The 27,187-nt window shown below is 56.3% G+C and overlaps 10 protein-coding genes across 10 annotated transcripts; 6 read left to right on the forward strand and 4 right to left on the reverse strand.

Annotated features, from left to right (window-relative positions):
* The first annotated feature begins 666 nt into the window (after positions 1-666).
* Positions 667-2,880, forward strand: BO72DRAFT_409795 (TPR-like protein). The gene is made up of 2 exons (XM_040942412.1): positions 667-728; positions 793-2,880. The coding sequence occupies exons 1-2, from the start codon at positions 721-723 to the stop codon at positions 2,558-2,560; spliced, it is 1,776 nt and encodes a 591-aa protein (XP_040798629.1). The 5' UTR covers positions 667-720; the 3' UTR covers positions 2,561-2,880.
* Positions 2,881-3,590: 710 nt separating this feature from the next.
* On the forward strand, positions 3,591-5,267 carry BO72DRAFT_461079 (MFS general substrate transporter; the record flags this gene model as incomplete). Its single annotated transcript, XM_040946502.1, has 3 exons — positions 3,591-3,817; positions 3,871-3,986; positions 4,033-5,267. The coding sequence occupies 3 exons, from the start codon at positions 3,591-3,593 to the stop codon at positions 5,265-5,267; spliced, it is 1,578 nt and encodes a 525-aa protein (XP_040798630.1).
* A 671-nt stretch (positions 5,268-5,938) lies between these two features.
* On the reverse strand, positions 5,939-8,320 carry BO72DRAFT_434709 (glycosyltransferase family 2 protein; the record flags this gene model as incomplete). The annotated part of the gene is made up of 3 exons (XM_040943249.1): positions 7,705-8,320; positions 6,537-7,646; positions 5,939-6,468 (listed from the first exon to the last, which is right to left on the reverse strand). The coding sequence occupies exons 1-3, from the start codon at positions 7,913-7,915 to the stop codon at positions 5,939-5,941; spliced, it is 1,851 nt and encodes a 616-aa protein (XP_040798631.1). The 5' UTR covers positions 7,916-8,320.
* A 1,546-nt stretch (positions 8,321-9,866) lies between these two features.
* BO72DRAFT_461081 (Metallo-dependent hydrolase) lies at positions 9,867-11,516 on the forward strand (the record flags this gene model as incomplete). The annotated part of the gene is made up of 4 exons (XM_040946503.1): positions 9,867-10,143; positions 10,193-10,324; positions 10,381-10,683; positions 10,741-11,516. The coding sequence occupies 4 exons, from the start codon at positions 9,867-9,869 to the stop codon at positions 11,514-11,516; spliced, it is 1,488 nt and encodes a 495-aa protein (XP_040798632.1).
* Positions 11,517-12,459: 943 nt separating this feature from the next.
* BO72DRAFT_498841 (putative endoglucanase) lies at positions 12,460-15,390 on the forward strand (the record flags this gene model as incomplete). The annotated part of the gene is made up of 8 exons (XM_040948796.1): positions 12,460-12,562; positions 12,621-12,765; positions 12,821-13,019; positions 13,070-13,193; positions 13,242-13,358; positions 13,407-13,460; positions 13,507-15,327; positions 15,377-15,390. The coding sequence occupies 8 exons, from the start codon at positions 12,460-12,462 to the stop codon at positions 15,388-15,390; spliced, it is 2,577 nt and encodes an 858-aa protein (XP_040798633.1).
* Positions 15,391-17,202: 1,812 nt separating this feature from the next.
* On the forward strand, positions 17,203-18,869 carry BO72DRAFT_450509 (MIP transporter). Its single transcript, XM_040945271.1, has 4 exons — positions 17,203-17,621; positions 17,771-18,325; positions 18,397-18,467; positions 18,565-18,869. The coding sequence occupies exons 1-4, from the start codon at positions 17,339-17,341 to the stop codon at positions 18,646-18,648; spliced, it is 993 nt and encodes a 330-aa protein (XP_040798634.1). The 5' UTR covers positions 17,203-17,338; the 3' UTR covers positions 18,649-18,869.
* Positions 18,870-19,121: 252 nt separating this feature from the next.
* On the reverse strand, positions 19,122-20,402 carry BO72DRAFT_470655 (uncharacterized protein; the record flags this gene model as incomplete). The annotated part of the gene is made up of 6 exons (XM_040947040.1): positions 19,122-19,412; positions 19,606-19,745; positions 19,801-19,944; positions 19,978-20,029; positions 20,098-20,184; positions 20,232-20,402. The coding sequence occupies 6 exons, from the start codon at positions 20,400-20,402 to the stop codon at positions 19,122-19,124; spliced, it is 885 nt and encodes a 294-aa protein (XP_040798635.1).
* Positions 20,403-21,038: 636 nt separating this feature from the next.
* BO72DRAFT_470656 (o-methyltransferase) lies at positions 21,039-22,579 on the forward strand (the record flags this gene model as incomplete). The annotated part of the gene is made up of 6 exons (XM_040947041.1): positions 21,039-21,311; positions 21,379-21,505; positions 21,570-21,693; positions 21,747-21,927; positions 21,993-22,206; positions 22,263-22,579. 6 exons carry the CDS (start codon positions 21,039-21,041, stop codon positions 22,577-22,579), a joined length of 1,236 nt encoding a protein of 411 aa, XP_040798636.1.
* Positions 22,580-23,555: 976 nt separating this feature from the next.
* Positions 23,556-25,344, reverse strand: BO72DRAFT_470657 (MFS general substrate transporter; the record flags this gene model as incomplete). The annotated part of the gene is made up of 9 exons (XM_040947042.1): positions 23,556-23,788; positions 23,854-23,967; positions 24,017-24,206; positions 24,255-24,355; positions 24,412-24,685; positions 24,736-24,875; positions 24,934-25,000; positions 25,048-25,163; positions 25,209-25,344. 9 exons carry the CDS (start codon positions 25,342-25,344, stop codon positions 23,556-23,558), a joined length of 1,371 nt encoding a protein of 456 aa, XP_040798637.1.
* Positions 25,345-26,498: 1,154 nt separating this feature from the next.
* On the reverse strand, positions 26,499-26,842 carry BO72DRAFT_196537 (uncharacterized protein). Its single transcript, XM_040939564.1, has one exon. The coding sequence runs from the start codon at positions 26,753-26,755 to the stop codon at positions 26,555-26,557; it is 201 nt and encodes a 66-aa protein (XP_040798638.1). The 5' UTR covers positions 26,756-26,842; the 3' UTR covers positions 26,499-26,554.
* Positions 26,843-27,187: the final 345 nt, after the last annotated feature.

The following is a 27,187-nucleotide window of genomic DNA, read 5'->3' on the forward strand; positions in this document are numbered from 1 at the left end:
GTGGCGTCGATTCCTTCCAAAAGCCAGATAATATGGTTTGTTCCAATGTAATCGGTAGTGCTTGCTTGGTGTCTTTGCCTCGGGCCAGGGATGCTATTCTGTCCCGGCCCTAAATGACGCCGATGGTTTAAATGGTTCCGCATCACAGTCCCACCCGATCATCGCAGTGTTATTTCTAGTCTGGACTTCAAAGCATATATGTCCACTACTCTCTAGACATCGCAGAAAACCTTTCTCCGGCTGCACTGAGACTATGCTATTTGGATTCACGAAATCAGTGTGGCATTGCGCAATCGGTGCGCTCAATAGCATAATCATAGCGCCGGATGGCTCCAATTGTCGATGAATTGCAACAACCTAGAGAGTCGGTAGACAATTCTACAGTATGCTTAAGTGCTAACTTACCAATTACGGGGTACTGTTGTGTAATGAATATGCAGTCACCCCCTGCAATCGCCGATTTTCTCGAGCCACAAATGGAGGGATGCAGTGCACGGATCCCTTGCGATGCATCGCTGCAATAGTGGCGGGATCTACATTTCCTAAAGCAGCCCCGCAGCTCGGCGACTCGGGAGGTGAGCAATGCATTGCTTCCGTTTGCTTACCCCGCTCCCGCCTTATAAGTTCAGCCCAGCTTATCTTGCCAGACTCTCTTCCGCAACACAACACAACTCTTCTTCTCACACCACGTCTCCCATCTCCATCTTGCGAACAACCGTCATGATGGCGTGAGTCTTTCCTTTCTTTCTTCTGTCGGTCTCTATGACCGTCCTGTCGACCTAACATCTCTAGGACCCCCCCACCCGACGATGTCTACTACAATCTAGGCACCTACACCCGCACAGTCACCACCACCTCCCCCGCGGCCCAAACCTGGTTCACCCGCGGCTGGCAATGGGCCTACAGCTTCAACCACGAGGAAGCCCTGCGCTGCTTCGAGACTGCCACCAAACATGATCCCAAATGCGCCATGGCCCACTGGGGCATCGCCTACAGTCTGGGCCCCAACTACAACAAAGCGTGGGCCTTCTTCGACCGCGCCGATCTGGCAGTGAGCATAACCAAAGCCCTGGGCGCCCTCACCCACGCCCTGGAACTTGCCAACGACCCCTCCACCAAGACCACCGCGGCCGAAAAAGCCCTCATCACCGCCCTCTTCCCCCGCTTCCCGCACTGGTCCGCATCCACCGGCGCCTCCGACACGGACAGCAACTTCCCCATCGACTTCGCCCGCCTGAATCAAGCCTACGCGGACGCCATGCGCACCGCTTCCAAAGAACACCCAGATGACATCGACATCACGGCCCTGCTGATCGAAGCGCTGATGTGCATCTCGCCGCGCGGGCTGTGGAACCTGACGACGGGGGAACCCAGCGGGCGCCACACGGTGGAGGCGCGCCAGCTGATCGAGTCCGCGTTCGCCACCGGCCCCAAAGCCCAACACAACCCGACCCTGTGCCACCTGTACATCCACCTGATGGAGATGTCGCCGTACCCGGAGATCGCGCTGCCGGCCGCGGACCGGCTGCGGCGCGCAGCGCCCGACGCCGCCCATCTCCTGCACATGCCGACACACATCGACATGGCGGTCGGCGACTACCGGCGCTCGGTGGAGTCGAACTCGGACGCGATCCGCGCGGACGAGACGTATGTGGCCGGGTGCGTGGCGGAGGGGCGCACGGGCGCGGGCGTCGGTGGCGCGCTGTACGTCGCGTACCGCGTGCATAACATCTGCGCGAAGCTGTACTCTGCGCTCATCGCGGGGCAGTTCGCTGTGAGTATGGAGGCCGTACAGCAGTTGGAGGGGCTGGTGACGGAGGAGACGCTGCGGATCAAAAGTCCCCCCGTCGCGGACTGGGTGGAGTCGTTCCTGGGGAACCGCGCGCATGTGCTGGTGCGGTTCGGCCGGTGGGAGGAGATTCTTGGGCTGCAGGAGCCGCGCGATCGCGAGCTGTACTGCTCGACGTATGCGACGGTGCTGTATGCCAAGGGGATTGCGTTGAGTGCGTTGGGGAGGGTGGAGGAGGCGGAGGCGATGCAGCGGCGGTTCGATGAGGCCAGGGAGAAGGTCCCGACTACCCGTATCGCGAGTCTGCCGAGCAAGCAGGTCGATGTGTTGGCTGTGGGCGCGCAGATGTTGCAGGGCGAGCTGGAGTATCGCCGGGGTCAGGTGGATCAGGCGTTTGAGACGTTGGCGAGCGCGGCCGAGCTGGAGGATGGTCTGCCCTACGGGGATCCGCCGCCATGGATGCAGCCGGTCAGACATGCGTTGGGAGGGTTGTTGCTCGAGCAGGGGCGGGTGGCTGAAGCAGAGAGGGTGTTTCGGGAGGACCTGGGTATGGCGGAGGGGTTTCCGCGGCGGAAGGGCCGGCTCAATAATGTCTGGGGATTGCATGGGTTGCATGAGTGTCTGGTGAGGCAGAAGAAGCTGGCTGAGGCGCGGCTGATCGAGCCGGCCCGGGATCTGGCGATGGCGGCGGCCGATGTGCCCATTGTGACCTCGTGCTATTGTCGGCTAAGCGCGGTGGAAGCAGGGAAGTGTTGTGAGTGTGGGTGCTGAGAACTAAAAGAGATTGGCATCCAAGCGATGGATGGAAGTCGATTCTGGCCGCTAGACAATCAGTACGTACAGCAAATGAATGACATACCTCACGTATGACATTGGGACATTCCATACGGACCGATTCCATGTGGAACGTCGCCACTCGCCTGGGGCGGGACTTGCATCCCATTGTCTGCATGAGAAGATGTTCGGGGTAGAACGTGCTTCTTCCATGGAGTAAGTACCAAGACTCAGAAGGATAATGTGATATGGTGTTGGGGTGGGTGGTGCTGTGGTGTGTAGTGCTGTGAGTGTGAGTGAGTACTGGTGGTGGTGGTGGTGCCAGTGGTTGTGGTGCTAGTGATATTAGAGGCAGAGCCGGCGGGCGGTTGCCTTGGTCTGAACATCAACCTCATTCTCCCTCTACTCCCATCAACATCTCATTCACCAAATAATTGGCCGGATCCCAACCACCATCTTCCGGCTTCCCTCATGACTAGTCCATCCTCGCTTTGCTAGCCGGCTGGCTTCCTACCTACAATGGCACATGTCCCCTCTGACGCCATCATCGCACTCTGGACTAACTTCGCCTCTCTCATTCCTCACACGGAATCTACTCTCGTTCTCGGGCGCATAACATCTCCCACTGCATGGGAGATTCCCTCATCATGTTGATCGGGAATGCTTCAGACGTCAGAGGAATCGCTCCGAGTCATGTTCGCAACTTTAATCTTATCCGGCTTCAACAAGCTCGAATAGTTGTTAAACCCCTGGTTGGGTTGAATTACATTCCCATCCAGGCTCATGATCCTGCATGATACCTGTTCGGGTTGCAGATCTGCAAATGGGTTCCAGCTCACATTCCAAGCGGCGGGGGAATTCCGATGTGAAGAGCCTTCGCCATGCGGATGCCTACAGTCGACTAAGTAGGTATCGAAAGGTGCTCAATGACAGTACGACGTGCATCAGTTGCATATATACTCGGTTTCGCCGCTCAGGAGTGCGTCTAACCGCACACCGTCGCAGCGTTTCTGCAAGTTGACCAGCCATGTTGCAGACATTGTCGGACCTCCCGATCATCTATTGCCTTCAATCCTTGCGTCACAGTCGTGGGGCAACACACCACGATGCTTCATCAGCGAATGTTGCGAGACCTACTAGCCCAGAAACCAAGAACGCTTCAGCCAGCCATGACTGGGAGGCCCACAGTGCCAACCCAAAGAACTGGCCGTTGTCGCGCAAGGTGTTCACCGCCAGCGTGATCTACGCCTATACGTAAGTCTGCCGACTCGATCTCTGGCCGTGCTCGTTCGTACTCACTGCGTCAGCTTCGTGGTCTATGCGGGATCCGCGATGTACATGTCGGCTGTGCCGGTGCTGGTCAAGCAGTTTGGCATGAGCGAACAGCGGGCTTTGCTCGGGCTATCCGCCTATGTTCTGGGCTGTAGGTATACACCTCTTCCAGGTTTCGAGTCATCTGACAACTTTAGACGGCGCCGGCCCTCTCCTGTGGGGTCCGATGAGCGAGATCCCCTCCGTCGGTCGCTCCGTGGTATACTTCAGCAGCTTCGTGGTCTTCATCGCCATCACGGCGGGTGCCGCCAGCGTGGACAATTTCGGCGCGTTCGTCTTCCTCCGGTCGATCCAGGGCTTCTTCGGCAGCCCGTGCCTGGCCAACGGGGCCGCCAGCATGCACGACATGTTCAACGAGACCCAATACCCCTACGCGTTGGGGTTCTGGACGGCGGCGGCGTACTGCGGGCCGGCGCTGGGCCCGTTGCTGACCGACCACCTCGTGTACCAGCTCTCGTGGCACTGGTCCATCTGGCTGATCGCGTGCATGTCCGCGCCGGTGGGGGTGTTGCTGTTCGTGCTGCCGGAGACGTACGCTCCCACCGTCCGGCTCCGGCGGGGGATTGCCCATACCGACGCGACCATCAGCGCCTGGGCCCGCCTCAAATTCTACCTCGTCAAGCCGGTGCAGATCACCCTGCAGGACCCCGCGGTGCTCTTTGCCAACCTGTACACCTCCTTCATCTACTCGAGCTACTACATCTTCTTCGATTCGTTTCCCGTGGCGTACCTAGAGGGGTACCAGGTCTCAACAGGGACGTTGGCCTTGTTCTATCTGAGCGTGCTGGTGGGATGCGTCCTCGCCGCGGCGGTGTACTTTCTGATCCTGGTGCCGTACATCTTCTCCCCCCGGCCGCCTGCAACCGACCATGGAACCAAACCCGGCCCTTCCAGTGAACCCCCCAACATCAACAACAGCAACAACAGCAAAAACAACAACAACACCGCCCCACCCCCGGAACGCAACCTCCTCCCCGCCCTCCCAGCCACCATCTTCCTCCCCGTCGGCCTCTTCCTGTTCGGCTGGACCGCCCGCCCCGGCGAAATCCACTGGTTCCCCAGCCTGATCGGCGTGGTCCTCTACACCGGCGGCGTCTTCGTCATCTTCCAGTGTCTGTTCCTGTACCTGCCGAAGATGTACCCGCGGTACGCGGCGAGTCTCTTCGCGGCGAACGACTTCTGTCGGTCGGCGTTGGCGGCGGGGTCTATCCATTACGGGGTGCCCTTGTATCGGAATCTGGGGGTGGGGAGGGGGTCGAGTGTTTTGGGGGGTGTGTCGGTGTTGGGGGTGGTGGGGATGGCGGGGATTGTGGTGTTTGGGAGGCGGTTGAGGGAGGGGAAGGGACGGTTTCGGAATCCGGAGATTCTTTAGGCGGTCTTGTCTGGTGGTATGGGGGATTTCGAGGGCGGTTTGAGTGGTGGGGTGGGTGCCAGAGGGTGCTGGATGATTGATGCTGTCGCTCTGGTTGGCTTTGCCTGTAATGCTGGACATAGAGCTGCATTGATGGGCAGGATAGCATCGAGATCCTTGACCATAACAGCAACAGGTACTAGGTAGTACTAGGGTGTGATCTATACTGGTTAAGAACTAGCTCGGACTATTCTTAGCCAATTGTTTATAATGAAATGCAACAGTTAGGATTAGTTCCGATACATCCATTGCAATTTGTTCAGATAACTTTCATGTGGGGAATGGTTTAGTCCCTCGAACAAGGTTAAGTCATAAAAGTTGTACCGCAATTTGCGACCAGCGTGCAACCCCTCATCCTCATCCCCCTTGACCATGTTTCCATAATGCGTCATGATCTAGAGTTGATACGAGGCAGCAAGATCGCAGTGTCCACCCGCCCGCATCCCGAATCTCCAGCTCACTTCCGCCAACATTCCCATCCATCCGAACCCTCCAAACCTGAAAATTATTGATTGCCTATTAAACAGTATACCCAAATTACCCAATAAACCAAGACCACCCACTTACGCAACCTGCCCCTCCCCCCTCCAACATATCCAATCTCATCCACCCCCAGCTAAGTGTCGTGTGGGCTACAACCACCAAACCCCGACCCCCACCGCCGCCAACCCGACCCCCACAACCGCCATCCTCCCCACAAACCCCGGCATCGACTTCCGCTGCTGCACGCACGCCGCCCTCACCGCGGCCGTGGGCTGGCGCACCCCGCTTCCCGAAACCTCCAGCCCCGCGTTCCGGTCGGGGAAGACCGGCGGCGCGAGCAGATGCACCACCGGCTCGAGGAGGCTGCCCGTCACGAGGAAGGTGATGTGCAGCATTGGCGGGAAGGCTGCGCCCGTGAGCAGGGTCTTGAGGACTGATGGCGAGGGCGGGTGGGAGACACCCCGCCACAGGGCGAGGGTGAATGCGCTGATCGTCGCGCAGAGCAGCAGCGCGCTGAACCCGATGCCGTTGTCCCAGAGGTTGTGGGACAGGTTCTGTAGGGAGGTCGGGGCGGCCGCGGCGGTGCGGTTGGAGGTGTTGGTTGTGCTGCCGGTGACGAAGGAGCCTTTCTTTGGGCGCGGGGAGATGAGGTGGAAGCGGAGGAGGGCAAGGAGGTGTGCTGTTTTTTGTTGTTAGTGGGTTTGGGGTTGGGGTTGGGGGGAGAGGGGGTAGGAAAAAGGGACTTACGTCCGGCGAGCCAGGTGTTTTCCAGATGGGCGAAGGGGGCGCTTTGGAAGTCTGTGTGCGCGGATTGGAGCGCGGCGAAGAGCCAGCTTAGTGTCACGTGGGCTGTGGCCAGAATGAGCTGGGGTTTGAGGTGGGTGGTGGGGGGGATTAGGGGCTGCGCGGTGAGGAGGAGAGCGGGCACCGCCACGAAGATCGCGAGCAAGGCGACCAGCCGGCCCGTGATGGCCAGCCCGTTCAGCACGATCCCCCACTGCATCGCGCGGGACATGGTCGCGTTGGTGGGGGCGACCAGCACGCGGGTCTGCTGCGTGTGCCCGATGTGCCAGCGGCTCTGCTGCGCGATGTGGCCCGCCAGCGAGGTCGGCACGAGCCCGAACTGCAGCGGCTCCTGCACCTGGATCGTCGCGTGGCCCAAGCCCTGCAGCACCAGCGACAGCTGCCAGTCCTCCGAGAACGAGTAGGTCGGGTACCCGCCGGCGTCGACGATGGCGCGCCGCCGGAACAGCGCCCCGGACCCGGCGTCGATCGCGCGCCGCTGCAGATCCAGCTCCGTGTTCTGGCAGGTGTAGAAGTGCAGCCGCGACTGCGAGAACGGGTCCCCGCGCGGCAGGTTGTAGAAGTACTGGCGCGTGGTGACCAGCACCGCCTCGGGCGTCGCCAGCAGGTGCGGCAGCGTCGCGCGCAGGAACTCCGGCGCCGCGATCGAGTCCGCGTCGAAGATCGCGCAGAACTCCGGCGGCGTCTTCGCCTGCAGCGTCTGCAGCGCGTAGTTCAGGTTGCCCGATTTCGCGAACACCTGGCCCGTCTGCCGGCCGCGCGAGTGGTACGACAGGTGCGGCCAGCGGGCTTGCAGCTCCGTGACGGCGGAGCGCAGCGCCGCCGACCCGCCGTCGTCCAGCACGCGCACCCGGAACCGGGTCGCCGGGTAGTCCAGCGTGCACGCCGCGCGGATCGTGTCCAGGATCACCTCGACGGGCTCGCCGCAGCAGGGCAGCAGGACTTCGACGGTGGGGAGGTTCTCATCGCCTTGCAGACGGAGGCGCTTGCGCGGCGAGTTGGGCGGCGCGCGGCCCGATGCCACGGTGAGGAGCTGGTCCTGTCGCGATAGCACTGGGAGGCAGTTAGTGGTGTTTCGCATCCGATGGTTTTAGGTGGGGAGTGCACTCACGCGCGAACATCCCCTCGATAGCCAGCGTCGCCCACATCTGCCATGTCTGCACGGGCGAGCTCAGGATCGACACCAGCCGCAGCACGAAATACGCCTGGAACGTCCAGACCGCCGTTTGCGCCACACAGTACAGATAGCCGCGGTATTTCAGGCCGGACAGGATTCTGGGGTCCGGGGGGAGTTCCTGGACATGGTAGCCTCCAGTCGACATTTTGCTGCACGGGGTGTGGAAGATGCAGCTGCGCGGTCTTTTGCAATCTGCTTGCTCTGGAGAGTGAGTCTCCGATTCTGCGGACAGAACCAGCGTGCCACTTAATCCTCAGCTGCGGACGGTGGTCATGGAGAAGAGTATTGGCAGTCGCGAGAGGTGTGAGAGAAGGGAAGAAAAGAAAGAAAGAAAGAAAAAATCGCGATGAACTCCCTGGCCGTCGCAAGGAGGTTTTGTGCGCCGCCGCCAGCTCGAGGCCATTTTAGTTCTGGAATTTTACCACCTCCGATGATCCACTTATTGCCGGATCGGGGCGATTCTGTAAACATTCACTTGCACAGTTGGGGGGCACGGATGCGGGGAGGAAGTTGCCGATTGGCAGGTTGGCAGGTCGGCGGCTTCACCGCCTCGGGTTCCAAGGTTGTGGTTGTGTTGAGGGCGTTGGGAGTTGGTTTTGTGTTGTGATGCTAAATCAGCTTGGTACAGTAGTTAGTCGTGGTGGTGGTATGATAGTACTGGTAGTAGTAGTTCTAGACTGGGTCTGGGTCTGTTCGTGGTGACCCTCCCATCAGTTATCCCTTCCTTCATGCCTCGGGAGATCGTCCAACTGGAGGGTTTCCACTGCTGATCCTACTACAGTATGGAGTCTGATGCAGTACTCCGTACACAGACATAAAATCCTCACCATGGATGCCCTCGGTCTCTGGCTCTGCAGCTTTACCCCTATTACATCCACACGTGGCTTGACGGGAGGCCAACCTTTGCCACCGCAGCAACAGCAACAAACCCCCTATTGCGGGTTGCGGGTTGCAGACCGCCTCGCCTCTCTCTCTCACCCGTTCTGTCATTCTCCGGCCCGATGTTAGCGCCTTGGGGTCTTCCGTTGCTTCCGGCTGGGTTGTCCTCCAGGCTGCCGAGTGCCAACGAGTGCTCTGTAATCTACGTGTGTCGTTGCATAGTATGGATCGGTTGTTGTCTCTGCTACATTAGAAGATGAGCTAATCAGCCGATTACTCGGACGTCCTTTACTCGTTTGTATCTTACTCGTTTTTTGGATTGTACTCATGGGTCAAAGTTGATCTAGTGAAGAATTGTTGAAGAAAGATGCACGGTGCATGTGCAGCATTGCACCATGATTTGCCCCCGCGCAAACTGCTAGCCCGCTTTGCATTAGCGCTTTTGTTGCTGGTGGACTCGGGGTCTCGGTCAGGTGACTAGGCTCAGCCAATGGGCAAGCTGAAATTGTCTTATGTCAATTCTGAGTCAGCGGATAAGGGTGCGGCTCGCTGGCAATGGCTTCTCCGCGTCGGGTCGATGTCGGCAGATCTGGCGCTGCTTTGCACTCGCTGTTGCAGATCTGGGGATATGTCGTTGGGGGGTTCGTTGTGCACTGCTTATAAGCTATTCTTTGAATATACAGGTGTTTCTCAAGAATACAACGTATTCCTCCTTGTCTAGAGCGCTTGATGGCTCTTTTTGTATTTGAGCCACGGGCAGCGTCCACGGGCGGACGAGAATATATAGTCGGAATCAGCACTTGGCCATCGTGACGTCTATCCTTCTTACGGCCCAAGTGGTGGTTATCTTGCTGGAATTTACATCATCGATACTCACTTGTCAGTATGCTCACCTTACATGCATCTTCTATACAACATGGTGCTATCAATCATCTGTCCTAGCAGGTGAAGCTTTCCCCTCACTCATGACGTCGCTCCACTCCTTCCTGTCGACCCACCGCGGACCGCCCGTCAGCATCGCGTTTCGCGCTCGTCTTGGCTCCGAGGCTGACCAATGCACCGGTCATCTAGACCGGCGATCAGATATTTACACTGCCGATAAAACAAACAGGTTCGCGCGTGGGATTGAGGCCCAGATCAGCATCACAACGAAGACGACCAAGGGATAGCCGATTCCTGGGTGTTGACTTTATCAACCCGATCGAACCAACAACGAAATGTCATCAATCCTGTTGCAAAATGCGACAATTCTGGTCCCCTCCGGCGACCAGAATGACTACGTCGTTCCGCTCCACAACCACTCGCTGCTCATCGAAGGAGCCAAGATCTCGCAGATCGCACCTCAGATAAGCCCGCCTGTCGAATCCACCCAAGTTATCGACTGCACCGGGAAGATCATCTCGCCTGGGTTTATCGATACACATCACCACCTCTGGCAGACCCAGCTCAAGGGACGTCATGCAGACCATACCTTGATCGAGTACATGCCCACGGGTGGGTAGTATGCCTCTTCTGCAGAGAACCAAATACTGAATTACGTCAGGAAACCTGCAACAGGTCAACTTCACACCAGAAGATATCTTCTGGGGAGAGCTGGGAGGCTGTCTCGAGGCCTTAGATGCAGGAACTACCACCGTGGTGGACCATGCTCACATGAATGTCTCCCCCGCTCATTGTAAGGCTTGCTATACCCCCTGCTTACCACGCCGTCGTAACTAACAAGCCCAACAGCCGTAAATGGAATAGCAGCGACAGCTTCCTCAGGCATCCGATCTATCTTCTGCTACACACCCACCTCGACGGTCAAGAAGTGGAAGCCAGAAATTGAGATGAACACCAGCCTGCTCGATGAATGGGTCCTCCAACAACTCGAGGAGCTGGCCGCAGCGGCGCCGTTTGGCGACGGGCGCGTCCAGCTGGGTCTGGCTTTTGACGGGTTCATGCTGCCGAAGGAGATGGTCGTCGCGTTGTACGATCGTGCCCGTAAAGCGGGAGTGAAGGTGATCACCACCCACTATGTGCGTGGATATTTCAGTAAGCTCAACCCGATCTTTCCGCCTTGGCTCCGAATGCAGACACTAAGTAAAATAGGCGACGGATCCCTGGTCGACCTCCTCGAGGCCTACGGCCTCCTGGGCCCCGACATTCTTCTCTCGCACGGCAATAACCTCTCGGCCACCGACATCGAGAAACTCTCTGCTGCGAAAGCATGGATCTCCGCCACCCCCGACACCGAACTGCAAATGGGCCACGGGAACCCCGTCTGCTTCCAGGATGGCTGCACGAGCATCACTGCGCTCGGGATCGACTGCCATAGTAACAATTCCGGCGACATCGTCACCCAGATGCGCCTGGCGCTGCAGAGTGAGCGCGCCCGCCGGAATGAGAAGCTTCTTGCGCAGGGGAAGTATATGCGGTCATTGGACGTGTCGGTGCAAGATGCCTTCCGGCTGGGGACGATCCAAGGCGCCCGCGCGATCGGCATGGCAGATCAGCTGGGGTCGATTGAGGTCGGGAAGCTTGCGGATCTGGTGGTCTTTGACGGCGAGAGCCCGGGGATGATCTGCGCTGCGGAGAAGCATCCGGTCGCGGCTATTGTATTGCATTCGTCTGTGCGCGACGTGGATACGGTCATTGTTAACGGCGAGATTCGCAAGCAAGGCGGTCGGTTGGTGCCGGTGGACATTGACTCTTCATTCCCCGAGGTGACGATCGCAAAACGAAGGGTGGAATGGAAGGATGTAGCGAAAGAGTTGCGGGACAGTCAGGAGAGGATCCAGAATGTTGCGGTGGAAGCTGGGGCTGTGGGAACTCGAGTGTCCGAGGCTTTGAGTATCTTCCATATGGACTCGAGCAAGTTTGTTTGAGCTGTGAGGCGTCGAGGATCTCTGGGAGGGTCGCCTTAGCCTTCGAGTGAAGGGGGTTGTGGTAATGGACGTAGCCTACCAATATACCTCCGTGCCCTATAAAGCACGGACTGCCCATCCGATCAGCTCTCCTGTTAATATGGCGACTCGGTCCGACGGCCGATTATGTTATAGAGATAGATCGAGGAGGGTGGATGCGAGCAGAGAAATGGCGTCATGAGGCAGAGACCAGAGGCCGGCAGGTGACACCCTGAATGTTCAGGTACCCGTGCGGCAGCGGCACGTGGAGGGACTAGCACTGACTAGTTAACTAGCAGGGATCGCAGGCAGTAGTGAGTCTTTTCGTCACCTTCCCCTCATCTCTACTTCTTCAACCTATTACCTGTTCTTCATCGCTCCTCCAAGCCCCATCCCCTGCATGAAGGAGTGAACACCATCCTGCAAGTGATAGCCTGCCTTAGCGTCCTGACATCTCCGCCCGGGATTTATCCATATTACCCCTGATCAACAGGGGAGTGCGACGAGGCTTCGACGGAGGAACGTCCGTGGACAATCCGTTTCTTCACTTCTTGGCCCATTTCGGACGCCTTCCGCTTGCCAAGGTGCGTGTCACACGATCGTCCGTGCCTGTGATTAGCTGACAGGCTAATCAAAGCCATATTGCATTACAGCTACCTCTGTTGCCTACACTGCATCTGCGCGATGGATCATATCACCATGATTCCCACCAAGACACCAATCCGGTCGAGCGGCAAGGCGGGGTAAACTCCGAGGAGGGCATGACCGGAAATTAAACCTGAGTTAAGCCAAGAACAGGTATCGGAATGTCTACACACCAGGTTCCTGCCATCATGAGGAGGGTGACTTAAATAGGACCTGGGGTGCACCCACTTCTCTCCGTCGATCAACCGAGCTTGAGCCATTAACCACCATCTTCAGCGCCATGGCCCGATCAAGCCTGGCCTTGCTATGTGCAGCCCTTCTGGGCAAGTTCGCAGACGCCGCGGCGTCGCAGGCCTACACGTGGAAGAATGTCGTCACAGGTGGTCTGTTCTCTCTGGTCACCTACCCTGGAATGAAGATTGCTGACTGCGACGCAAACAGGCGGAGGAGGTTTCACTCCCGGTATCGTCTTCAATCCCTCCGCCAAAGGGGTGGCGTACGCGCGCACGGATATCGGAGGCGCGTACCGTCTGAACTCGGACGACACGTGGACCCCGTTGATGGATTGGGTGGGAAATGATACCTGGTGGGCTGCCCTGCTTTCCTGGCAACGGTATGGACAGTTTGGCTAACGAGCTCAGGCATGACTGGGGCATCGATGCCCTTGCCACGGATCCCGTCGACACTGACCGTCTGTACGTGGCGGTGGGCATGTATACCAACGAATGGGACCCCAATGTGGGATCGATCTTGCGCTCGACGGACCAGGGTGATACCTGGACTGAGACGAAGCTGCCGTTCAAGGTTGGCGGGAATATGCCTGGTCGCGGCATGGGTGAGGTAGGTTGCGTTCCCTTCCTGGAGTTGAGTGGAAAGCTGATGCAATGCAGAGATTAGCGGTCGACCCAAACAAGAATAGCATTCTCTACTTTGGAGCGCGGAGTGGGCACGGCTTGTGGAAGAGTACGGACTATGGAGCGACCTGGTCGAATGTCACTTCCTTTACCTGGACTGGTATGATTCTTCGGTGCTGGCAAATAGGGTTTGGCTAAGTGTGTGCAGGAACGTATTTCCAGGATTCGAGCTCGACCTATACTTCGGACCCCGTGGGTATCGCTTGGGTGACTTTTGATTCGACCTCTGGTAGCTCGGGGTCTGCGACACCGAGGATCTTTGTCGGTGGGTAACTCCTCGCAAAAGCGGAATCATCTTCTGACGTGTCGATAGGCGTTGCGGATGCTGGAAAGTCGGTTTTCAAGTCGGAGGATGCGGGTGCTTCTTGTGAGTTTGGATCAGCCCGCAACTGAAAGCAGCGCTGACTCTCCAGGGGCTTGGGTGTCCGGAGAGCCTCAGTACGGCTTCCTCCCGCACAAGGGGGTCTTGTCCCCTGAGGAGAAGACGCTGTACATCTCCTACGCCAATGGAGCTGGTCCTTACGATGGCACAAACGGCACGGTCCACAAGTACAACATCACCAGCGGAGTGTGGACGGATATTAGTCCCACCTCCCTTGCGAGTACCTACTACGGTTACGGTGGTCTTTCAGTTGACCTCCAAGTCCCTGGCACCTTGATGGTGGCTGCACTCAACTGCTGGTGGCCGGATGAACTCATCTGGCGTAGCACTGACTCTGGTGCGACCTGGTCCCCTATCTGGGAGTGGAACGGTTATCCGAGCATCAATTACTACTACAGCTATGATATCAGCAACGCCCCCTGGATCCAGGACACGACTTCAACCGACCAGTTCCCTGTTCGCGTCGGATGGATGGTCGAGGCCCTTGCTATTGATCCGTTCGACTCCAACCACTGGCTCTATGGTACGGGTCTGACAGTATATGGCGGACACGACCTGACGAATTGGGACTCGAAGCACAATGTGACGGTCAAATCCCTGGCGGTCGGTATTGAGGAGATGGCAGTGCTTGGACTGATCACGCCGCCCGGAGGACCGGCACTGCTGTCCGCTGTTGGCGACGACGGTGGGTTCTACCACTCGAATCTGGACGCAGCGCCAAACCAAGCGTTCCACACGCCGACCTACGGCACGACCAACGGAATCGACTACGCCGGCAACAAGCCCTCCAACATCGTCCGGTCCGGAGCTAGCGACGATTACCCGACTCTCGCCCTGTCATCGAACTTCGGCTCGACTTGGTATGCAGACTACGCCGCCTCCACCAGCACCGGCACCGGAGCGGTGGCTCTGTCCGCAGACGGTGACACGGTGCTTCTCATGTCCAGCACCTCGGGCGCGTTGGTGTCGAAGTCGCAGGGCACCTTGACCGCAGTCTCGTCTCTCCCGTCTGGGGCAGTCATTGCCTCGGATAAGTCCAACAACACGGTCTTCTATGGTGGATCAGCAGGCGCGATCTACGTGTCAAAGAACACGGCGACCTCCTTCACCAAGACCGTGACCCTGGGGTCCAGCACAACCGTCAACGCCATCCGCGCGCACCCCTCCGTCGCCGGAGATGTCTGGGCGTCGACCGACAAGGGCCTCTGGCATTCCACGGATTACGGTAGCACGTTCACGCAGATTGGCAGCGGCGTCACGGCGGGCTGGAGCTTTGGGTTCGGCAAGGCGTCCTCCACGGGCAGCTACGTCGTGATCTATGGGTTCTTCACCATCGACGGTGCCGCGGGGCTGTTCAAGAGCGAGGACGCGGGCACCAACTGGCAGCTGATCTCGGATGCGTCGCACGGGTTCGGCTCTGCGTCCGCCAACGTGGTGAACGGCGATCTGCAGACCTACGGCCGCGTGTTCGTGGGAACGAACGGCCGGGGCATTTTCTACGGCAATCCCAGCGGGAGCCTGCCGTCCGCCACGGCGACGGCGACGGCGACCACCTCCAAGACCTCGACGACGGTGTCGACGACGGTGTCGACGACGTTGAAGACCACCACCAGCGCCTCGACCTCTTCCAGCACGACCGTGAAGACCACGACTAGCTCTTCCAGCACGACTTCGAAGGCCAGCTCAACTACCACAACGACAACGAAGACTACCGGCACCACAACAACCACGTCGAGCGGCAGCACCGCGACGGCCTCGGCGTACGCGCAGTGCGGCGGCAGCGGCTGGACGGGAGCGACCGTCTGCGTGAGCGGGTACAAGTGCACGTACTCGAATGACTTTTATTCGCAGTGTAAGTTTGTTGCGTCAAGCTAGGGGATGATTGCTAACTGATGGTGAAGGTGTTCCATCATGATGACGGGGAAGGAAACGTGACGGAGGAGATTCGTGCCTTGATTTATTTGGTCGGTGACTGACGTTATAACGTGTTATCTCTGCACTTGTTAGTGAATGTGTTGTTTCATAATATGATCTTGTAATTGAGTGCATCGTGGTATTTCGGATTTAGGGAGTGGTCGGTGGTCGGCGGAGACGGCGTAAGCAGAACCGAGGCCGCGGCTCCGGGGCCGGAATAAGTATGTTCCAAGCGATGTGGCGTCGCGGGTCGTACTCGTAACTATGCTGTGCGGTCGGTCCTTGGATATTGTGTGCATGGTTGAGTATAATCTTGCTGTGGAAGGCCGCTCGCATCATTGAAGTTGCTATTCCTCACCGGACCGGATCTGCTGGCAGAATGGCATAATGGTGTCCTGGTTCCGTGTTCGTCTGCATGTTGTGGTTTTTTTGTAGATGCATGACCTGACCTTCCGACAACTATCGTGTGGGCATTTCCCGCCAGTTGCCACTGCATTGCCATTACACCAGTCTCGAGGGAGAATATATCAAGCGCAAGATCATACACCCCGCAAGGGTCCGTCATGTCCGAAAACCGTCAAAAATCGTGCAAAGATATCTACTGTATGGCTACCAGCACGACATGCCGTACGGCTTATAGAAGTAGAGGCATGGGGTACTAGTAGAGCTCTACGATGTACAAGACACACCCCCTGCACCCACAGTCTCACGCATAGATACTCATACTCCACAGGATCTACCTATGAGCATAAGAAGACAAAAGCACGCGACCACCTACCAAAAGGGCAACGCAAGCCTGACTGCAGTGCCGAATCCCGCGACGCAGTACGCGATTCGATTTCCCAATTTTGGGGTTGTGATAGGCAAAACCCGGAACCTGGGATTGTCTGATGTCTGATCGGGGGGGGGGGGGGCGTGAATGTCCAGGGGTTTTTGGGAACTACCGTACGGAAGACCACATTCGCAAAGACCGTTAGCCAGGAACCAACCCTACTCCGTAACTTACCTGATGCTGCTAGGTGGGATTTTGTGCAGGGCAGGGGGCACGCACTGGCGGAAAAACAGTGGCCGAGCAGTGGACAGACATGTTCTTGCCAAGGCGGGTTTCACGCTGGGTGGGGTTCCACTATGGCGATGGGCGATGGGCGAAAACTCTACGCTACTGCGCACTGCTGTTGCTGTTGCCGTTGCCGTTGTTTCCGTGCCGCTGTCATTATTTTGACTTTGCACGGTACTGTACTAGATTCATCCGGAAGGTAGGAAGAGTGAATGATTGTTGAGAGTAATTAGGACTGAAGATGTGTAGTTGGTTTCGTTCTCATACAGAGGAAGATCTAGCAGCAGGGGGCAGATGTACACTCCAAACATCCACCTCTAAAAGATTGCCAGGAATAGATCCAGACCCCGTACAAGCAGTGAAGCACACCAAACAACGTGGCCCAGTCGGCGGGTAAGCAACCACCCGAGCATCGGCCAGACTTTATCTGCCTTTGCTCTGGGTCTGGTTGGCCTGCAAACCCCGGACAGCACCCAGTGACCAATTCATATTCCAGAAAGCTTCTCTATCTCGGCAAAAGTCTAACTTGCAGACACCCCACCCCACAGGAATCCGGGGTCTGATGGGCCGGTTAGCCGAGCCGAAGGATCCCTTTGTCCACACTTTCCACCCTTCCAGTGCAGCTCCGTTTCATCCCGATACGCTTGATCCTGCAGGACACCGAGATCGGGTTGGGAGCCTGGAAGGTGATGATGATAGCATTACGGATGCGAGAGGGGGGGGGAGGGGCATCGCCATCTAAGCGAGTTTACCCGTCACTGCCCCTTAAGCTTAAGCTTTGCCTTTCCTCTCCCCAGCGGACCTTATCTCTTCTATCTCTGACCTTTGACACATCCTCCCCCTTGTATCTCTGCTATCGCTGCTATCTCTGCCGTTCGTGTGTCTGCCTCACATGGCGGTGCCCTATCTCCCCGAGTACGAGCAAGAGGAGACGGTGATGCCCCCCGCGACGCCGCACCATCTGCGCGAGCATGGTCTGGAACCGGCCAACTCGCCCTTCGCGGGCCGCATCGGCGGCAACCAGGACTTCGTGCTGGACCGCAGTGACCCCAAGAACCTGGCGGAGCTGGACCGGGTGCCCGACGCGGCGCCGTGCATGAACGCGCAGGAGATCTTCGATCTGCGCGGGTTCCTGTCGCCGGATCTGTGGAAGTTCGCCATGCTGGAGTGTGTTGGTGAGTTTCGCCTCCTCGCCGTCATAGGGCAACAACGGGGATCGGGGATCGCCCGCGCCCGCGCCCGTGCCCGTGCCCCTGACACCACCATACTATACTGGAAACTCAGATCAGCCCGAAAGCAGCAAGATGCTAATCCCCCGAAATAGCCAGCATGCTCAACACCTTCATCTCCGCCTGGGTCACCACGCACCCGTACGCGCCCATGACCGCCTCGACGGCGGCCTCCGGCGTCTACGGGACGGTCACCTTCTTCTCCCCGACCTTCGGCGGCCTGACCAACCTCCTCCTCACGCCGCTGCTCATCTACACCTTCTCCCCCAGCTCGGGCGGCCACATCAACCCCCTCATCACGCTCGCCACCTTCTTCGCCCGCATCATCTCCTTCCCCCGCGCCGTGCTCTACATCCTCGGCCAGACGCTGGGCGGCGCGCTCGCCGGCTTCGCGCTGCACGCCGCCTTCGGTGACCGCAACATCACGGTCGGCGGGTGCTACATCGACACGACCCAGGTGCCGGTCACCAGCGGGCTGGTGATCGAGTTCTTCGCGTGTCTGATCATCGTGTGGCTGTGTTTCGGGGTGGCGTTGGATCCGCGCCAGGCCAAGGTGTTTGGGCCCGCGGTCGGGCCGTGGTTGGTGGGTGTGGTGGTCGGTGTGATTACGTGGGGGACTTCGTTTACCCGGGTGGGGTATATTGGGGCCAGTATGTATCCTTATCTTAGGGGTTGAGTTTGGGGGTGATGGGGTCCAGGTGAAGGCTAATGCGAGTGATAGGTGTCAACCCGGCACGGTGTTTCGGGGCGTATGTCGCCTCCGAGTTTCCGGGGTATCATTGGATTCATTGGGTGAGTTTTCTCTGCCTACCCCCCTTTGCGGAGTGGGGTGGTTCTGCTCCTTTCCCGAGGCGATCGCCTAATAAGGAACACTGCTGACAATACTCAGGTCGGTCCGCTGGCGGCCTCGGTGGCGCATGGGTTCGTGTATTTCGTGGATCCCCTGTGGAAGGATCCTAGGGCCAAGTCGTGAGGAGATAAATGGCTTGCGGACCATTGTACAGTATTGATATGTGTGGTGTCTATTAGCGTGTTCGTTGCATTCCTGGAATGCTTGGCGAATTTCTTCTCGGTTCGCTTGAATAATGATATGTGCACAGCACTGGTTGCTGGACTTCGAATTTCGGGGGTTGCTTTCTGCGTACGCCTCTGTCACGGGGGTTTTGTACGGTTTCTTGTTGGGGTTGAGTTCAGTGGATTCGTGCAGGTTTGATCATTCTGCTGGTCGGAAACAGTCCAAGGGTCGGTTGTTTTGACTGGCTCGCCTAGTCAGCAGGTTTGTATTCCTTAAGATGGGGCTGGTGCAGGCCAGTTGTAATCTTTTCTGAGCTTGGGAAGAGTCGGTGTATGGGAAAGATCCTCTTGTTGTGTGCTAATCCATGCAAACAATTACCACACAGTCGGCGACCGCACGATCACAGCTTCCCTTTTCTCACATGCTCGTGCTCAACGGTCACGGCATCCGTCCGCCGAATGATCACCAGCATATGACCCCCCTCTCCCCTTTGCATGAGAGAGGATATTCTTCTGGCTTTCGGCGGTTGCAACAGCAAAATCCATCTTCCTTAATTTTAAGCTCTTGCTATGGCTCCCATGGGAATACTCCGGCAAATTGGACCCCTTGCGACTGCTGTTGTATGAGCTCGCAGTGCGGTTGCCAAGCATTAGATCAAGCAGTGGCTGAAGCGTGGGTATACAAGGAGCGATGATCCCGACGCTGGACTCGATGCCCTGTCTCTGGTTAGGGTTGATTCGTCCGTGGTAATTAACCAGAGGAACAACTTAGTCCAGATGATCAGGTCTGCGGTTTCGTCTGTTGATCGTTGGTTTCACGCACTGCAAGAGGGGGAGGGAGCGCACATGTGTAGGCTTCTTGGTCAGCCAGACAGCCATTGCCGTGGCACGAGCATCGTGGTCACTTCATACATACAGCGAACGAATGCCGAACATACCCCGAGCCGAGGCCTAACGCTGCGCATAGCGTCAGGCGTTTGCGCAGCGACATATGAGACTTCATCAGCACGGTGCTGGAATAGTTCACGAGGACTAGATCGACAAATCCGGATAGAGCTATCCATTGCGTTTAGCCTCTTCTCGATCGAAATCCTTGGGGCAAGTGGCACACCTCCAGTAAAGATGGCGTAGTCAATCAACATCCACAAATTCTTGCAGGTAGCTTTGCCCTCCGCGACAAGGCTGGTCTGCCACAGAGCCCGAGGTAGGTCGCCCATGGTGAACAGAATGATGATGCATACTCCAGATATGATCGCTGCCAGTGTGCTGAGTGTCTAGAGGCAAACACGTTGAATGTGGCTGGCATTCAGGATCCGATTCAGCATCGCGGTCACCGCTAGCTTGAGAATGGTAAATGAGATGATGCCGTGAGAAAACGGAGACAGTTGAGGAAGATTGCATGTTCGACTATGGCGGCACTCAACAACCACGCGTGCTTTCCGAAGCTGAGTCTGACGTTGATGGTCGTGAAGATGCAGCATACGAGTCCCATAAGCTGGTTTCTTATCAGCTGCGTCGTTCGCGGAGGCGGGGTAGACCTACCAGCGAAAATACAATCAGCCAGTCGTCTACCCCAAGATGGTGCAGCAAGCCTGCTCGGATGTAGATGCGGTCCGTCACCACGACTATCATTAGAACTGTCAAGGTCCATGACACGATCAAGATCGTTGGTACTTTGTCATCACTAGCAGACTCTGAGGACGATGGATTCATATTGGAAATATACAGTTTTTAAATATCCCAGTGGAAGGTGTTAGGAGATGTTAGGGAACCGATCAATCCCTCTCAAGGGCAGATGTTTCATGGATGCCTATAAAGTGAGAGAAGATTAGTAAGTTCGCTAGAAAGACTGGGGAGCAAGCAACAAATCTCTTACTGCTAGATGGTCCGGACAGATGGAAGACACGAGTTACAGGCCATCTGAGTCAATGATAGCGATGCATTCAAATTCAAAAAAGGTGTAACGTGAGCCCACAGCCTCGGGAATTGTTTTGTTGTCCGGGGAGACGGAGGCGCAGATGTCAAGGATATCCTGTTCTCTACTCCTGCCGAACCATGGCGCTGTCATCTCCACATCTCCCCCCGTACTTGTGCGACACCCTAGCTCCGTCTCTTCTAGCCCATCATATTTCTCATGGATATTGCTGGCACACTTCGGGGGGTACGAAAACTCATTCTCTCGCATGGCGTCCACGACTTGCCGGGTCAAGCGCTACTGGCGCAAGCCAGGATGGTCCTCCATTATATTAGGACTGTATCGCGCTGGTTGAGGTTCGCTTCAATTCACCACCTTGCAATCTCGATCTTGTGCCGTCACATTAATCTTGTGTTCGTGGAGTACCAGCCAACATGCCAAGTTCAACCGATGCCACAGTGAACTGCCACAACAACGGCCATATCAAAAAGCCCACTCAAGAAGCTTTCACCAACAACCATGTCGCGATCGCTCCCAACGACCCGGAGGAGGTACCTGGACTGCTGAAAAGAATCGCGCTGCACGGGGAGGTTTACCTCATAGAGAATGACGAGCTCGAAAGAACCAAGATACTGGATTCCGCCCGCTCGCTGGTGTATGCCTTGGAGACGCCGCGCGAGGCAGTCATCCGACACTGCTGGTCTCAGGTATGTGTTTTCAGCATACTCTTCCTCCGTCGCGCTTGACGCATGTTTTCTTGTTGACGTCCCTCAGAGCTCGCTTTACGCGGCCATTGAGATAGGAGTAGACCTGGATCTTTTCACGGCGCTGTCGCGGGATGACAGGTCGAAGTCTGCAGCTGAGCTTGCAACGGCGACCGGGGTCAGCCAGGTGATGCTGTGTATGGCCCCCTCACATTCCAACTTCAATGTCGGCGTGAGCTAATATCGTCTTGCTCCCTCTAGCACGCATCCTCAAACATCTAGCCGCAATGGGCGTCATCAAGGAGACCGGACCAGACGAATACCGCCGGACCGGGTTCTCTATCTCCATGCAGTCGCCTCGTTACAGCGACGCCTACCCATGCATGTAAGTGACCCCCCACAACCGAGACAAACTCCGTCTCACTCTCCCTAAAAAAGGTCCGGGTGCGTCACGGCAGGAGTGCTCGCTCTCCCCGCCCACCTCAAAGCAACCAGCTACATGCTCCCCAACGACGGCACCAAATGCGCCTTCCAGCGCGGCTTCGGCACCAACCTCCACTTCTTCGATTACCTGAAGCAGCACCCCCAGCACGCCAGCGAGTTCAACAATCACATGTCCGTATACCACCAAGGCCGGCCCAGCTGGATGGACTTGGGGTTCCACCCGTGCAAACCCTGGTGCAGGAAGCCACCGTAACCCCCGACGATGTCCTACTAGTCGACGTCGCCGGCGGAATAGGCCACGACCTGTCCGAGTTCCACCGCAAGTGGCCCGACTTGCCTGGTCGACTGATCGTGCAGGAATTGCCCGAGGTCGTGTCCCAAGCGCGCGAGCTGAACCTGAACCCGAAGCTTGAGCTGATGGAACATGATTTCTTCGAAGAGCAGGTCGTCAAGGGTGCGTCCACTCTCCCCCTTCCGCTTCCGCATTTCAATTGCTGATAAGTGGCACAGGCGCAAGAGCATACTACATGCACTCCATCCTGCACGACTGGACCGACGACAACTGCCGCCGCATCCTGGCGAACCTCGTCCCCGCCATGCGGAAGGGCCACAGTAAGCTCCTCATCAACGAGAATGTCATTCCCGAGACGAACGCGTACTGGGAGACCACGAGCCTGGATATCATCATGATGGCGAATTTCTCGTCGACGGAGCGCACGGAGAGCCAGTGGCGGGCGCTGGTGGAGTCCGTGGACGGGCTGCGGGTAGTGAAGATCTGGACTGCGAGGAGGGGGGTCGAGAGTCTGATTGAGTGTGAGGTTATTTGAGTGGTTTGGCCTCGCTGTGTGGTTTGCTGGAGGTGGTAGCTTGAGAATGCTGGGCAGTCTGTGCGGGTGGGGTGTGGGTTATGTTGTATTGGGGCCTTTTCTGGCTTTTTTGAGTGTGGGTATAACTATATCAACATCCGGACAAACTGGGTGGTTTCGTGGGGTTGGGTTTCTTGCTTTCGCTTCGGAGGGTTCAGATGTCCGGATGAGGTGAAAAAGGACGTTGAACGCTGTATCAATGGTCGATTTCTGAGCCCTTCCATCACTCGGCGGATTCAGGATTGTCAACGCGCATCGTGACTAAGTATGGTATCTGCGATGCGCGGGGTTAATTTTACTACCATCCCTTATGTCGAAGAATGAAGCCCCTGTTATCTGATATTGGTTGGTGATAGGAACGAGGGGTCCAGCATAGTCAGGAATGAGTAGATTACAATTGAATCAGAGCGAGGTGTCGTCATTGCAGTCTCTTCCAGAGACTGGATAGCGTGATTCTAAATTTTCTTAGGACCTTGGCTCAGCGCCTTTTATCCCTCCATTCCCTCATCCTGCTTGTAACGGCTCGGTGTCGATTCTGGAAATTCGATACATGCTTTTGAATTCCATCGGATCCCTTCTGTGGAGGTCGGATCTCGCCCCATGCACAGGAACTGGCTAGTCAACGTCGTGGTTTGGGACGGTGGGGTTGAGTTGAACACATAAAATCTCAGTTGCAGAAACAGGATAAATCCCAGGGACGCTTGAAGACAAGCAGGATATGGGCTGGGTTCAATCATTCAAGAAGAGGTTCTGAAGGAGAGCCGCATGCTTGGATGATCCGGCGGAAGCATCACGTGATGTTTATATGAGGACAGGTTCGATCGGGATAAGATTGGGGTCGCTAAGTACTACGAGGAAGATCCTTGTACAGGTAAATCGATAACGAAGTCACACCGGGATTAATTTCATGACCATCACGCAAGTACCTCGAGGTAAACTAAAACATGTACCGAAAGGTCGGCGATTTATCTCCCATGGCTCTCAACTCGTCAATCGTATACTCCGGTCGCAGCGCGACCAACTTGTCCACTCGTCGAGCATTGATCCGCTGATAGGCCACCCTCATCCCGATCACGCAGATCACGCCCATCAGAGCGAATCCCAACTCAAGGGAGTGGCCGAGGATATATCGAGGGGCGTCTTGTGTGCGATAGAAGTGCGACGCCATCGCTGCAACAAATTAGTACTTTTGGAAGATGATGGGGCTGCAGGTAGCAGAATGGGTATCAGCATACCTCCTGCGAAGTTGCCAATGCCAATATACATGGCCATTCCGGCAGCGCGTTTGTGACTGGCGGCGAGATTGGTACTGAGCCAGGTAACAAGGTTTGGAATAGCAGGGTAGATTCCTTTGGATCGTTAGTTATGAGGCAGGTAGACTAGGAACGAGATTCGTACCGAGAACTGCAAGGAAGACTCCGAAGTAGATCACTCCCGGAACCCATGTCAAAGATCCCGCTAGGCAAACTAGAAATCCACAGACGATGCAGCAGAGATGGAACAGAAGCAGCGGGGAGCGCTGACCCATGCGGTCGGAAAACCAAGCGGACACGATAGCGGCGACTGCGGCAGCCACGTAGGGAGGAACCTAGGCAGTGAGATTGAGATCACATCGAAATGGAGATAAGAAGCATACAGTCAATAACTGGGCCACTGAGGATGTGAAACCGAGGTCCTTGATGATCGTAGGGAGGAAGAAGGAAATGCCGTACAACGGACACACCATGGCGAGGTAAACTGTGACAGTCAGCGGTGATTCTGGTGGATGACGGTGCCTATGAGATGGTGCGTACTAAGAATCCCCAGATAGACCTGCCAATCGCACACAGCATCCCAGACATACTTCCACCTGAACTCAATGGTATCTGGCACAACGTTTCCGTTGTCGGACCACTGCAACTGCAGGCGATACAAGATCCAGGCTCTCTCCTCGTTTGTAAGGAATGAGGCGGTGTCTGGGTAGTCGTACAGAAGGAAATAGGCCCCAACCGCAACGACGACCGTAGCAATACCCTCAATGATGAAGATCCAGCGCCAGCCAGAGTAGCCTCCGACGCCATCCATTTTCTTGCAGCTCATTAGAATGTAGTCAAGGGCAGTGGGGTTGCGGCACATACTCCGATCGCAAAAGCTAGAATCCCTGAAAAAGCACCTGCAAAACTTGCGGCGCTGAAGAATATCGCTTGGCGCAGCTGTGCCTCGTGACGGGAATACCACATGGTGATGTAGTAGGCCACTCCAGGGTAGAGACCGGCTTCTACAAGAACATCAGGACACATCCATCATAGCCCCGCTCAATCTAAACAATGCCATACCAGTAATCCCGAGAAAAAGCCGTGCGATAAGAAGCCCATAATAGCTTGTGACGACGCCCGTCAAAGTCTTCAGACTGTTAGACAGCTACGCTGTGAGGCCATGTTGCGACTAACCATGACAACTCCCCAAGCTACCATAATTGTAGGTATCCATATGGATGGGCGGATCTTCTTCAAGATCAGATTGGACGGAAGCTCAAAGACCGTATACGTGAAGAAGAACACCGTGACTAGAACGTTAGATTATAGCCAGGCGATCAGGGATTAGCACATACGAGCCCAGTTGTACTGTGAACCCACTAGATGGAGGTCCTCCTCCATACCCTCAATCCTGGCATTGCCGATGTTCCCTCGATCCAGAAAGCAAAACAGATAGAGGAGAGTCAGGACAGGCATGAGATGCCAATCCATCTTGCGCAGAAGCCTCTGCTCGCTGACGGGATCCCATTCTGTCTCTTGTCTCTGCCTCGTGTCGCGACATGTGGTGCTTGGTACGTGAAAGCTCAAGGGCTTCTGTTCCATTGTCACGAGCAGACTCTTTGTCTGCACGGCAAAAGAGATGGGCACGAAGAGAGTAGTGGTCCCCAGGTGATCCAAGCTTTCGAACGGGGAACGCCTAGCGGTCAGCGCGGTTGCTTGCTTGACGAGGTGCAACGTTCCTCAAGCGTTACGCAAGGGTTGCTGAGGAATGCGGGCGGCGCAGGTGGCTGTCAGAACCTCTATTTGCTGGCAATCAGTACCGTGCCCTCGAGCAGTAAGACCTGGAATTCGAGCAAGCATTTGGACTATTGGAGATGATTGTGGTGTAGACATACTTGTAGCTCATGATGAACTATGGGTTAAGGTGACATGTTCATGACAAGCAGGCCGGGATCAGAACATGGCTTGGCCGATACAGCAGGCAAAATGGGGTTGTGCTGTCAGTCACCTAGCCGGCCGGCCGGCCGGCCAGCAGTGATGAAGCGCATTGCCGCCATTTGTTGATGGATGGTGACCAGCAGCGGGACCACTCATCCAGCAATAGACATCTTCTGGTATTTTGAGGCTCTGGATGGTTTTGCATCTAGCACCAATCATTTGCTAAGAGACATTGCTGGTGGTTGAACAATGGACAGGGGCGTGTTCCAATCAGTGGCGGTGAGATTGCGGTTATTGCATCAGAAGGGAGGGATCGATCGCCCTTGCAGATCACAGGGTCTTGGGGAAGTGCTGCATAGCAAGGTCATAAGCCGGGCTTAGTCAGTGAGTGGCTTTGTGTGTATAACTATGAGTTGGAGACTCCGGGCCCGGGAGCAGAGATATTCCGCACTCTGACCTATCCAAGTCGCAAAGATCGACAAGCCGCGCATCATGAGATTTGAGGAGTCATAGCAGCCGGGCCCAATCAGGAAACTAAGGATGCGTGCAGTGGCCAGGAGTACAGTACACAAGATCTGGCAATCCTGAAAACTTGATAAAGTAACTTATAATAGAGTACTAATACTTCATGCTCAGCTTGCCTGGATCGAAGAAGCGAATATCACGGGCAGAGAAGCCCACGGCAGCCTCCAAGAGAACAGGATGGGGGCTACGGTACTTAAGTACTTTACGTAGTTAAAACGTAGGTATGACTTGAGGCTGCTCAACCTACTGAGTACTTAAAAATAGTTCGAATACTCCGTACTCCGTATTTCATCTTTTCATGCATCAAAGCCGAATCCCTGTCGAGCGGGGGGAAGATGAAGCGATGACTGAATGGCCGGTCGCACAAGTCACATATGGGTATGGGTGAGAAAACAGGTTTGATGCCTGAGATAACAGGCAGCGATAACACCCACTGCATCAGAATGGGAAGGCGTGACAAGGCGCGAACAGCAGGCGACCAATCAGTACGCGTCTTCGGTCTGAAACTTTTCCGTCTGGTGACTCGGGACACTCGGGGTAAGGCAATCCCAGCCTAGTTCGCTCTCCATCCATTCCACCTGGCCGAATCTATAGGTCCATGCCCTTGTCCGTACCTAAGGATCTCTTTCACCTAGTACTAATGAGGTCGCTGAAATCTCAGTACGGAGTAGGTTGGAAACAAATGTGAGAGGTTTGACCGCAACAACCTTCTCCCCGTCCCTTTTATCCTCCTCCCCCCTCTCTCCGACCACCCCGATCTCCCCAATGGGCACCACCAAAAACCTTTCCAGTTGAAAACGATAAGATAAATATTCTGGGTGCCCCACATCCTCCTCCCTCGGGTTGAGTCCAACATGGAAGTATCTTCCCT

This window comes from Aspergillus fijiensis (assembly GCF_003184825.1).
Source record: "Aspergillus fijiensis CBS 313.89 unplaced genomic scaffold BO72scaffold_46, whole genome shotgun sequence".
Lineage (NCBI taxonomy): Eukaryota > Fungi > Ascomycota > Eurotiomycetes > Eurotiales > Aspergillaceae > Aspergillus > Aspergillus fijiensis.

Excerpts from the sequence above, each read along its gene's own strand:
- BO72DRAFT_450509 (XM_040945271.1), top strand. The coding sequence starts at position 17,339 with ATGGCGGTGCCCTATCTCCCCGAGTACGAGCAAGAGGAGACGGTGATG. Across the intron at positions 17,622-17,770 it reads CGCCATGCTGGAGTGTGTTG|CCAGCATGCTCAACACCTTC; the intron begins GTGAGTTTCGCC and ends CCCCCGAAATAG. Across the intron at positions 18,468-18,564 it reads GGTATCATTGGATTCATTGG|GTCGGTCCGCTGGCGGCCTC; the intron begins GTGAGTTTTCTC and ends GACAATACTCAG.
- BO72DRAFT_196537 (XM_040939564.1), bottom strand. The coding sequence starts at position 26,755 with ATGCAGTGGGTGTTATCGCTGCCTGTTATCTCAGGCATCAAACCTGTT.